The 11,178-nt window shown below is 37.4% G+C and overlaps 1 protein-coding gene across 2 annotated transcripts in view; it reads right to left on the bottom strand.

The window, feature by feature from the left end:
• Nucleotides 1–216: 216 nt before the first annotated feature.
• The window catches only part of Srp72 (signal recognition particle 72), a 32,260-nt gene continuing 21,298 nt past the window's right edge, over nucleotides 217–11,178 (bottom strand). For both annotated transcript variants that reach the window (XM_010640315.3, XM_010640325.2), the window contains exons 13-19: nucleotides 9,419–9,514; nucleotides 8,548–8,651; nucleotides 8,338–8,415; nucleotides 7,472–7,609; nucleotides 4,190–4,227; nucleotides 1,826–1,985; nucleotides 217–1,228 (exon numbers count right to left, since the gene is read on the bottom strand). In XM_010640315.3, the coding sequence (XP_010638617.1) occupies nucleotides 1,051–1,228; nucleotides 1,826–1,985; nucleotides 4,190–4,227; nucleotides 7,472–7,609; nucleotides 8,338–8,415; nucleotides 8,548–8,651; nucleotides 9,419–9,514 (792 nt within the window). In that variant the 3' untranslated portion in view covers nucleotides 217–1,050. The remainder of the gene's footprint in view (nucleotides 1,229–1,825; nucleotides 1,986–4,189; nucleotides 4,228–7,471; nucleotides 7,610–8,337; nucleotides 8,416–8,547; nucleotides 8,652–9,418; nucleotides 9,515–11,178) is intronic.

Below are 11,178 nucleotides of genomic sequence, written 5' to 3'. Positions count from 1 at the left end.
GAATGAAAGTGGCTTGTAGGTAAGGAAAGAGGAGCAACATTTACATCACAAACTGTAAAGTAACTTCACTTCTCTGGGAAAGAAAATGAACAGTCATAACCCATAACTAGAAAGAAGAGCCATTTGAGTGTATTAATCGGGTCACCAGTTCTGTTAGATTCTAATACTGTGTGGTACTGATTTCCTCTCCATGTGATGAAGTCAATTTCCTTATTCTTTTTTTTTTTAAACTTTCATATTCTTGATAGGAACATTAACCTTTCTGATTGATAATCCAAACCCTCTGACCTCTGACACGGGGTCTAAGAGTGAACTACTTGCAACACTGATGTATTTTCTTGAAGTCTTCAGTGGTGCTAAATCAGCATGTTAACATAATCTGAAAATGAAAATGATAAAGGGCACAAAGGTGCCATGTAAATGAAAAGTATTTCATATTCTAGTGTCACATGACAGATAATTTGTGGTTAAAATTATTTAAGACATTTACTGTATGTAGTCTGTTTGTGGCCACTCATTTAGCTAAGCGAAGACCACCAGTGTCTTACTAAGGTCCCTTTTTACCACATATTTCTAAGCAAATATTTGGAATGCTCAGAAGATTCCACTTTTAGTCTCCAAGAGCCTCCTGAGACATAATTTAAAGTGGGACTTGATAGGAACAAGTGCCTTCAATCTTCAGATTCTAGCTGAGACGGAAGAAACAGTTTCTGTTTAAATCCTGGGAAACCTCAGGTAATGTGTCTTATTTGTGAAATGGAAAAAAGATCAAATCAACAAACAAAGATAAAGGATGCAATAGGTATCAAGGTGGGTAAATGCCTGATCATCTCCAGTCCTCATAATGTGTGCAAAACTATGTGGGACAAGTAGGCCAAATCTAACTGGACAGTCAGAGGAAGATGTTTTCTTATTTGATGCACAAGAAATTATTTTAAGGAAACGGGATGGAAGAGGGAGCAGTTCTATGCTTTTCATTGCGTTACCTTTATTATGCTCCCAGGGTCACTGAGACTAGCTTAAAAACAGCCCAGCATGAGAACATTCTAATCACCAGCCACCTTTTCCTCCTTTCTTCTTTTTCTGTTGCTGTTTCTTCTTTGTTGCTGGAGCTCCTGCAGGTTTCTGGTGTCTGGGGGGTATGATGTTACTTGTAGAGGCAGATACGGTTGCTGCACTGCCAGGTCTTGGGGAGGTGGGAGGACTGCTAACAGTTTTACTGGCATCCCTGAAATCATCACACCAGAAAAATTAGGGTCATTCATAAACTGAACAAATGAAAAGGGTATAAAGCAGTACGCACATGGATTTTACTTTCTATACCTAATAATCTCTTACACATTTTCCTTTTAAAGTGGGCTCCTCAGCTCCTATGCATTTTTGAGACAGGGTCTCACTATGTAGTTGAGATTGACCTGGAACTCACTATGTAGCCCAGGCTGGTCTCGAACTCACAGTGATCCTCCTGCCTCAGCCTCCCAGTGCTGGGATTACAGGTGTGTGCCACCATGCCCAGCTCAATTTTTAGGGGTTTACAACTAAAGAATAAGTAACACATGGTATAGGCCAATTTTTAGAAAGCTTAGAAAGTAAAAAACTTACTCATCTCTAATTTTGTTATGTAGAAATAAATTTTTAATGCTTCTTTCTAGTTATTTAATGTTATTGGTTTATGTACAGTTAGGTGAATGACTCTGTGTACTGCTTCCTTTTCCAACTACATGTCTCATATTTACAATATATTCACAAATTCTGACCAACAGTCTCAGTCAATCTCAGAAATAACCTGGGTCCCAAGTGACCTCTTTGTGGAGCCATGACTTACAGTTCAGATGAAGCTCCTGCAGTTGCTCCCTGAGTGCCCTTTCCAATCTGATCCTTCTTTTTACCCTTCTTTCTTCCTCGGTAGTAAGAACGTTCTCGCATTGGCAGCCATCTTTCTGGATCTGGGGTAACTTTTGGGTCATAATTCTTAGGCAGTTTTCCTATGTAAACAATTGATATAGAAATGAGAGCTGTGCCTATAATAGTTTCAAGACAGTTTGTTTCAATAATGTGTCCATGCATGGGAATAATATTGTAATTAAAATTGAGAAAATTTTACATGTATAATCTACCAAGTGACCTCCAACCCCCATACTGGGAATTGAACCCAGGGCATTTACACTGAGCCACATTACCACCCCTTTTTTAAATTTTGCGACAAGGCTTTTGCTTAAGCTGTTAAATTGCCCAGCCTTGGCTTCAGGCCTATGTCACTAAGTCCAGTTGAAAAGACCTAAGCATGGTACAAAATTCAGAGGTTAGGGCTGGGGAAATGGCTTAGTGGTGCCATGCCTTTCTTGCAAGTGCAAGTGGTCCTGAGTTCAATCCCCAGTACCAGGGAAAAAAAAGAAAGGAAAAAAAAATTCAGAGGCTATACAAAGATTTATTTTGGGGCGGGTGTGGTGGTGTATGCCTGTAATCCCAGCACTCGGGAGGCTGAGGCAGGAGGATTGCTGTGAGTTCGAGACCAGCCTGGGCTACACAGTGAGTTCCAGGTCAGTCTCAACTACATAGTGAGACCCTGTCTCAAACCACCCCCCCAAAAAAAGATTTATTCTGTATAAAAAGTCATCTCAAATACATATATATTATATAATTTTATTTTATTTGATAAAAGACAATGCATTTTTAATAAAACAGCAAAAATGTACTTTCTATATTAATATCCTAAAATAGAAAAAATTCTTGCTACTCAAGGAAAAATGGGTATAGTTAAAATTAGGACAAGCCAAGAGAAATAAAAGCTGTTAAATGTGTGAAGAGATGATCAACTAATCAAAAATAAGGTAAGAAAATTGATTAGCAAATGTTAAGAGCAGTAATATTGTACATAAAATGGTGAGAAACAAACTACTGGCAGAAGCATATTATGTACTGGCATAGCCTTTGTGAAAAGTAACTTAATTATCCAACACCAGTAAAAATGTATAGCCTTCTAAAAATTCATGCTGTTGAAGCCTATAAACCACAAGGTTACACAAGAATATTCTCTGACATTCTTTTTTTTTTTGTACTGGAGATCCAACTCGGGACCTTGTGCTTGCAGTGGTGGAACCACTGAGCTAAATCCCCAGCCCTGACAGTCTTTAAGATAGCAAAATAACTATATAAGAAAGAGTGATTAAATAAATTATACCTAGACTATAGTAAACTGTACAAGTGAATTAAAAATCAAGGTGTACCTATGTTTAATAAATTGGAAAACTGTTCTTTATAATTCAGTCTAAGGTAGAGGAAACAATTATATTATGTTCATATTGATTTTGTAAAACTTTTATTGACTGTGTATAATTGTATGTATACAAAAAAAGTCAAGTATGCATCTCTGGGAGCATGCATTTGTGGTAGGGAATTTTCCAATCTTTATTCTATAATCTATTATAGGTTACTATTCTATAATTCTAATTGTTATATTCTATTATATATTACTATATTTCTAATTATTATAATTATTCTATAATTCTATTATCTATAATCCTTGTTTTTAGGATGAACATATATTATTTTACTTCTCCTGTTTCATGGTTCAGGGCTGGACATCCACCTGCTGTGTTGGCCCAATCAGATTAATAAGAAAGGCTTGTTAAATCCTGCTAAATATAAATGACACATTATATGGCCCTATATCTAACAAATATCCTGAGATGAAAAGGATTCGGTCTTGTCAACAGCACAACAATGAGATACAACCACTACTGGGCCAATCAACCTTGATGCTAACCTTCTTCTAGACTGCCAGTTTTATAAATGGTAAAATTTCTAAGCCCGTGTGAAATTCTATGGTATTTGTAGCCTAATGTACAAAGACTTACTGTGTGCTAGTTACCATTCTAAGAGATTTAAAGAAGTTTTTCTTATTTAGTTCTTTGAGCTAGATATTATTGCTCTATTTTAAAGATGAAAATCTTAGGCAGGTATATAAACTGCACTCACACAGTGAGAATACTATGGCAACAACTTGAATTTAGGCCATCTACAGGGTTGCATTCATTAAAGTGATAAAATTAAACATTAGCTGTAGTCAAACGTCAGTACTCAAAGACACCAGAGGAAAGTGCAGTACATTTACATCCAAAGTTCTAGATAAGGACAGATTCAAGCTTTTATCATATAGAAAGGAATCTAAAGTTAATAAAACACTTACCCTTCTTTTTCTTCTTCTTCTTTTTCAAATCTCCCTGACTGAAAAGAGAAAAAAAATTATTACTATTACTGTATATAAAATATTTATAGAGCATTAAGTATACTGAAAAGAACAAAGTGGCTGGGATATTAATCTGGGTTAAAGTCAATAATCACATTTCAGATATTATACTTTTTGGAAGGTAGTTTAGAAAAGAGAAAAGACACTAGTTTTCAAAAAAGAAGTACCAATTACATTGAAAAAATAAGTGTAAATGATATCTGTTCTCTGAAAACAGCTGTAACTTCTTCTTCAAACCACCTTCTATGTAGTATCTGGAGTGCAGTACCTCAGTAGTATGTGGAGTGCGATGGGTAATTTGTACAAACATGAAAATCTACAGTACTCTGGTAAGTTACCCTACTGTGACCTGAGAACATGTAGAGGTGAAACATCGGTAAAAAGCATCTCTGAAAGGACATACAAAACCGATTATACCGCTTATGTCCTGGGAGGGAAAAGGCTGGAAGGGGAGGAGGAAGAGTTTCCTTACCTTCTTCCCCCTCACCATCCTCTGGGATGGGGATGGAACGGAGGGACCTTCCACATTTTAGGCAAGGACTCTACCATGGAGCTATACTCCCAGCTCCAACTTACAAGGTTTGAACCTTTTGATTTTTTTTTTTTTGTTCCAGGGATTGAACTTGGGTCCTTGTGCTTGCAAAGCAGGCCACCGAACCGATGAGCTAAATCCCTGGCCCGTGAATTTATTTTTTTGAAGTAAAACCTTTATTAAGTATATTGACCCCCACCCTAAAAAAAAGGTACTAAAATGGGCCTAAGAAAACATTTCAAAATAACTGGTAAGCACGTTGAAAGTTACAAACAAAAAGAGGGAGATAATCTCTGTACAGACTCCTTGGATATACTTCAGTGAGAAGTATAAAACAATAAGCTAAGAGGATGAGACAGCAACAGTTACTGCCAAAATTGCATTCCGTAAGTCATTAAGTTCAGAATGAACTTGTGGAAGTTCATTCAGGACATCCCGAAGAATAAAAAATGCCATGTAGTGTCTTATTCTGGTACCTTAGTACTTCATCTAGCACTTTGATTTTGAAATAGGATCCTATTTGCTCAGAATTTCCCAGAGGTTCTTAGTTCTGTGCCTTTGCCCAATTTGCCTACCTCATCCTCCTCTGAATCCACAAAATCACTGCCCAAATGTCTTCCTCTATTTCCTGATGTACTCTCTGTAACATGCACAGTCCTAACACACAACACCTTTATTGCAATTGTTCAAATGTATTTCCTCTTGCTTTGTATTTTGGTCAACATCTAGCACAAACCCATTACATAGTATAGCTTTATTTATTTAGGTTTTTTTGAGACAGGGTCTCACTATGTAGTTGAAACTGACCTGGAACTTACTATGTAGCCCAGGCTCGTCTTGAACTCACAGCGATCCTCCTGCCTCAGCCTCCTACAGGCGTGCGCACCACCACACCCAGCCATAGTATAGCTTTAACAGAAACTAAACCTTTGTATCCAAAAGTGAGCATAAAATAAAGACCATCTGGCAAAAATGTTGTGCAGAAAATTTAAAGCTTCAGAGTCATCCCCCTGTTTCTTTAAGAAAAAAATAGAGATTAAAGGATTAGTAAAGAACTGTGGCTAGGTGTGGTAGGGCACATCTGTAATCCCAGCATTCAGGAGGCTGAGGCAGGAGGATCGCAAAAAGAACTGCATTTTTATTAGTTACCTAACACTTGTTTTGGTAAAGAAAAAAGTTTGAAAATATTTAAACAAGTGATATTTGAAAACTCACTTAAAACCTAGCTTTATTTTGGGTTCCTGATAAGGCTTGAAGTTGGAATCATGTGATGAAATGGAATTTGCAAGAAATTACTATCTTTAAGATTCCAATTCTTTTTATTTTTATTTTTTAAGGGTAGGAAAACTTTATTGGGAGAAAGAAAGCTTCTGCCTAAGAGAGACAAAAGGGGGACTGGAAAGTGGGCTGCCCCAAGAGTCCAATTCTTTAAGTTTTTAAGACGTATTATGAGGATACTTTCATCAGAGTTCCTAGTGAAGAAGGTCAACCATACATACATAGTTGCTTTTTCTGTGTGTGTCATAGCGGAGATGGCATCCAAGGCCTCAGGCATGCCAGGCAAATGTTCTACTACTCAGTCATATCCCCAACCCTGACTATCTTAAGGAAAAAAATTCAGATTTCAAAAGTCATTCAAAGAAGGAGGAAACAGGGCCGGGGATTTAGCTCAGTGGTTCTGCGGCCTGCCTCTCAAATGCAACAGCCCAAGTTTGATCCCCAGTACCTAAAAAACAAAAACAAAAACTAACAACAACGACAACAAAAAAACCAGTGCAAGGTCCCAAGTTTGATCCCTGGTACCAAAAAAAAAAAGCAGAGGAAATAATGAAGGATTATGAAAGTCACAAAACTGGAAAAATGATCTCTTCCGTACTCTATTCTGAATCAAAAAAGAATCTTAAACATATTACTTTGGGGCTCTGCTGATTTTAAGATGGTAATGTGGGAGGACAAAAAAAAGAATCAGAATCTGACTTATTGTAAATGAATGAAGCTGGCTAACCTTTCTTCCAAATTGGCAAAATAAACCATCTCAACTTTGGTTTAGAAATACTAAATGATAAGCTGGGTGTAATGGCACACACCTATAATCCTAGCACTTGGGAGGCTGAGGCAGAAGGATTGCCACATTCTGGGATACACAGTGAGTTTAAGGCCACCCTGAACTGCATAGCAAAACCCTGTCTCAAAAAAAAAAAAGATGAAATATGCCTACATTTAGTTGATGGCAAGATCTCCAGGACTCATTAAATTCAATGCAAGCAAGTAAAATAGTAAGTATACAGCATCCATCCCTCTTCTGTGAGCAAGAAAAACAAAATAATCTAAGGAAAATATTTATAAATGATCTTGTGTGAGTAGACACCAGGAAAAAGATCTGGAAGATACACTATGCCAGTGGTGGCAAACCTATGGTATGTATGCTGCAGTGGGCTGTTTATGTCACTAAAGGCTCTAACAGGTTCACCAGCACTGCACTATGTTAATATCTATGGTGGGTTTTGGGCTGGAAGGATAAGGGGAAACAAGGAGTATGTGCTGGGCACAGCAAAAGAGAAGAAAAGAAACAAAGAAGAGTTAAGCATTATTCATTTGGAATTTTTTGACAAAGTATTTTTTATTCATTACATAATTTAAAATCAGCATCTGAACCATTTCAGAAATGTTTTTAACTAGAAAGACATTACCCTTGCTCCTTTGGTTGACTATCTCCGGTGACTTTTCCACCTTTCTTCCGAATGTACGTAGCACCAGGAGAATTTTCGAGGGCCTCAACATCTACTTTTAGAGACATACTATCTGATGAGGGCAAGTGTTTACTAAGACTGAGAGAGAACAGGAGTTCAGGAACATAATGCACACAGGTCAGTCAACAGATAGATGTAAGCCAACAGATGATGCTTGTCTTTTCCTTATGCCCTTCATCAAAAGCAAACCCTGTTCTTAAGTTTTCTACAGAATAACAAATTAGCAAATCATGTCAATTATGTAAGCGCACAATATGAAAACAGAATGTGAAGGGTCACAATCTTATCATTTATTGCTTAGCTCAGTGATATACTTAAGGGTAATCCTAAAGCAATCATAATAGGCTTGTTCACCTCCACCACCCCAACTTGGTTTTGGGAACATACCTTAATTAGAGTAGCACATATGACCCAAGCTTAATCAATGAGGACACTATTAGCTGTAATTGTTTGAGATGGGCAGGCAATCCAAAAATTTTAATCAGAGGAACAATTTCAGAATTTATGCACAACTACCCAAAATGTGCTGTTGTTTCATTTATTTTTTTGTGTATATGGAGCTGGACTTAAACATGAAGGAAAATAGACTGACTTCCTTTTTGCTTCTAAATCAGACCACCTCAAGGTACAGCTGTCATTGCATTTTTCAATCACACTGATTAGTAACTCTAATATCTGCTTTTACTAGTTAGGAGGTTTTATTGTTAATTGAAAGTTACAACAGAAAAATACCTGGCCAATACACAGGTACTAGAAGAGCTCTATGTTCTACTGGGAGCTGTCAGCGACAACAATCAAAAGGATACGCTTTTGCTTTCTCTGGATCCACAAGTGAGTAAGCAGAAATAAGCTGTGCCAGGGTGTGAATATCTTTTGGATTTTGTCTAGAAGAAATAAGAAAGTCACTGCATAGTTTATAAGACTAAGAGAGTAAAATCAACAAGGAGGATAACTCCCTCATATTAGATAACAGCAATAAAATGTGGATTTGTACATCTCCACCTTTCATAACTTACTTCCACAGTTGTTCTAGGTCACTAATTGCCTCCTTCTTCCGCCCATATTTGAGTTTGAAGTTTGCTGCTTCTCTTATCAAGGACAAGTGAGCAGGAGATTTGGGCTACAAATTCAATTTAAAAAAAAAATTAAGCTAAATATCCAGCAAATCCATGAAGTTTTATCTATTAGACCTTTACAATGTATCTATCCATCAAATATTCCTTAAGTTTTACTGAATGACTGAAACAAACCACTCACACATACAGGGATGTAGGTAGATAAATTAGTGCAAGTAATCACCCATTAGGAAATTGAACATATCCTATCCCTGTTTAGTTATGACCAGAAACATTCTCCAAAATTGAATCTTAAAGATAAGCCACCACAGTTTTCAAACTTTAACATAATACTTCCAAGGGCCCTGAGGCCCTCCACTAGGAGTGGTAAGAACACATTGGAAAGCTGGGGACTTCCTGTGCAGAATACCCATAATGGAAAAGTGAAGATGCTCCAATTAAATGAAAACATCGTAAGTATCCCAGGTAATACTATTCCAATAATTAGTGCCACCCAAGGATTCTCTATCCATTTAAGATGACCTTTCTGATCATCAATCGTGTTGTCATTCTTGCATCCTATGATATGTGCACACAAGTGGAAGGAGTTTCAAGAAACATGCTTCTCCATTCTGCAACCATTCTTTAGATGTAAAAGCTTTATTATGGACCTAGCATACTTAAAAAAATGAAGTTGACAGTCTAACAGTATCCCAATTTTAATGTGATGACTTGGAATATTTCAGTTCTCTGAAATTTTGAGTTTATTACTGCAGCGTTTTATTATTTAGGCAAAAGCACGTTCTCATAACATTTTACTCCCTTTACTTACCTGATGGTTTTGGTACCACTGGATAGCCTGTGTGAAGACCTCAATGGCACTATCAATATCTTCCTCATGGCTATACATGGTCACTAATGCAGATACCTGACCAAAGGTATAAATTAATGAATAAAATCCTCCCTTCATTCCCAGAATACATTTTATGAGTCAATAAAGATTTCTAAGCTTTTGCCAGTACCTAGTCATATAAAAATTACTTTAGATAGTGCAACTTTACTCCCAGCAATACCATGAACTAAAGTGTTTTCCAAATATGAAAGTAGTTTATCTAGTAAATATATCTTTTTTACTAGAGTACTGTTAGTTCACAAATGGTTGGTAAGTCGGAAGTTGAAAATAGGTGTTTAGATATGCTTATTCAATAAGATACTGCTGAACATTCAAGTGTGTGACCACTGAGGCTGAACTCCCAAGGTATCTGCATGGGACCTGAACTACATAATGCCAGGGGAAAGCCTGCCTAGTATCTATCAAGGACAGCAACATCAGTAAGACTGATAAATATTGGCCAGAATAATCAGGAGAGCTGGGAGGAGGCAAGACACAAATAACAGGTGTCAGGAATAAGGGAGGTTCTACAGATAAGAAGATAAGAGAATAAAGAGCCAAATAAAAGACAGATAGTTAGACCCTGGGTCTCCCCCCAGCCCCCCGCAGCAAAAAAAAAACAGCCTGTGGTGGCGCAGGCCTGTAATCCCAGCACTTGGGAGGCTGAGGCAGGAGGATCGCTATGAGTTGGAGACCAGCCTGGGTTACATAGTGAGTTCCAGGTCAGTCTCAACTAAGTAGTAAGACCCTGTCAAAAAAAAAAGATAGACAAAAGGAAAGTAGGGAGAACTTTTTCAAATGGATAGGGGAAAATAGATGGATGGGGGGATAGAAAAAAATGATGAAAATAGAGCTTCTGCAAATGTGAAGGGGACCAACAGCTGGATGGAGCAGAGAGAGAGGGGAAGAGGAAGGGTTGAAAACAAAAAAAAAAAAAGGGAAAAAAGAATTAAGATGTATTATGTACACCCATCAACTCCTTATGATAACTGTAACTGTTTCGTACTGCAAACATGTACTAATAAAAAAACAAAGTTAAAAAAAAGGGTATGTTATCTACAACTTCTATAGCAATGAATTGAAGCCAGATAGTATATTGGATTTGTTCCTAATTTAAAGTAACAACAGTACAAACCTTACAAAACGAATCAAGAGAAAGTACTGCCATAATATTATTACACATTTATTGAGTACTAACTGCAAACAAGCTGGGTTGGAGGATACAAACATGAATAAAATAGATGCACACATCCTGCCATCAGAGACTCAGTCTCCACTATGAAACATTCCCAGCTTTCTTAGCTGTACTAGTGATCTAAACTCATTATAACTGAATAATCAAAGAACTATATGCTAAATTTGCTGGCCACTATTACCAAACTGCTTTAACTCAAAGAAATCACCGTGACATGGCAAATATGTAGGTGAAGGAATTCCCTGTATAGGTGTGAGATTTTTTGAGGTTGGCTTCCATTGCTAATATACGGCCTGAAGAGTACCAGGCACATCTCATGGAGTAATAAACCAATTAAAAGCAAAGCACAGCCAGGCGTGGTGGTGCACACTTGTAATCCCAGCACTCAGGAGGCTGAGGCAGGAGGATTGCTGTGGGTTTGAGACCAGCGTGGGCTACATAGTTCCAGGTCAGTCTCAACTACATAGTGAGACGCTGTCTCAAAAAAAAAAAAAAAAAAAAAAAA

This window comes from Fukomys damarensis, unplaced genomic scaffold (genome assembly GCF_012274545.1).
Source record: "Fukomys damarensis isolate Sample0158 unplaced genomic scaffold, DMR_v1.0_HiC HiC_scaffold_35, whole genome shotgun sequence".
NCBI lineage: Eukaryota > Metazoa > Chordata > Mammalia > Rodentia > Bathyergidae > Fukomys > Fukomys damarensis.
This window is presented reverse-complemented; position numbering and strand designations above follow the sequence as displayed.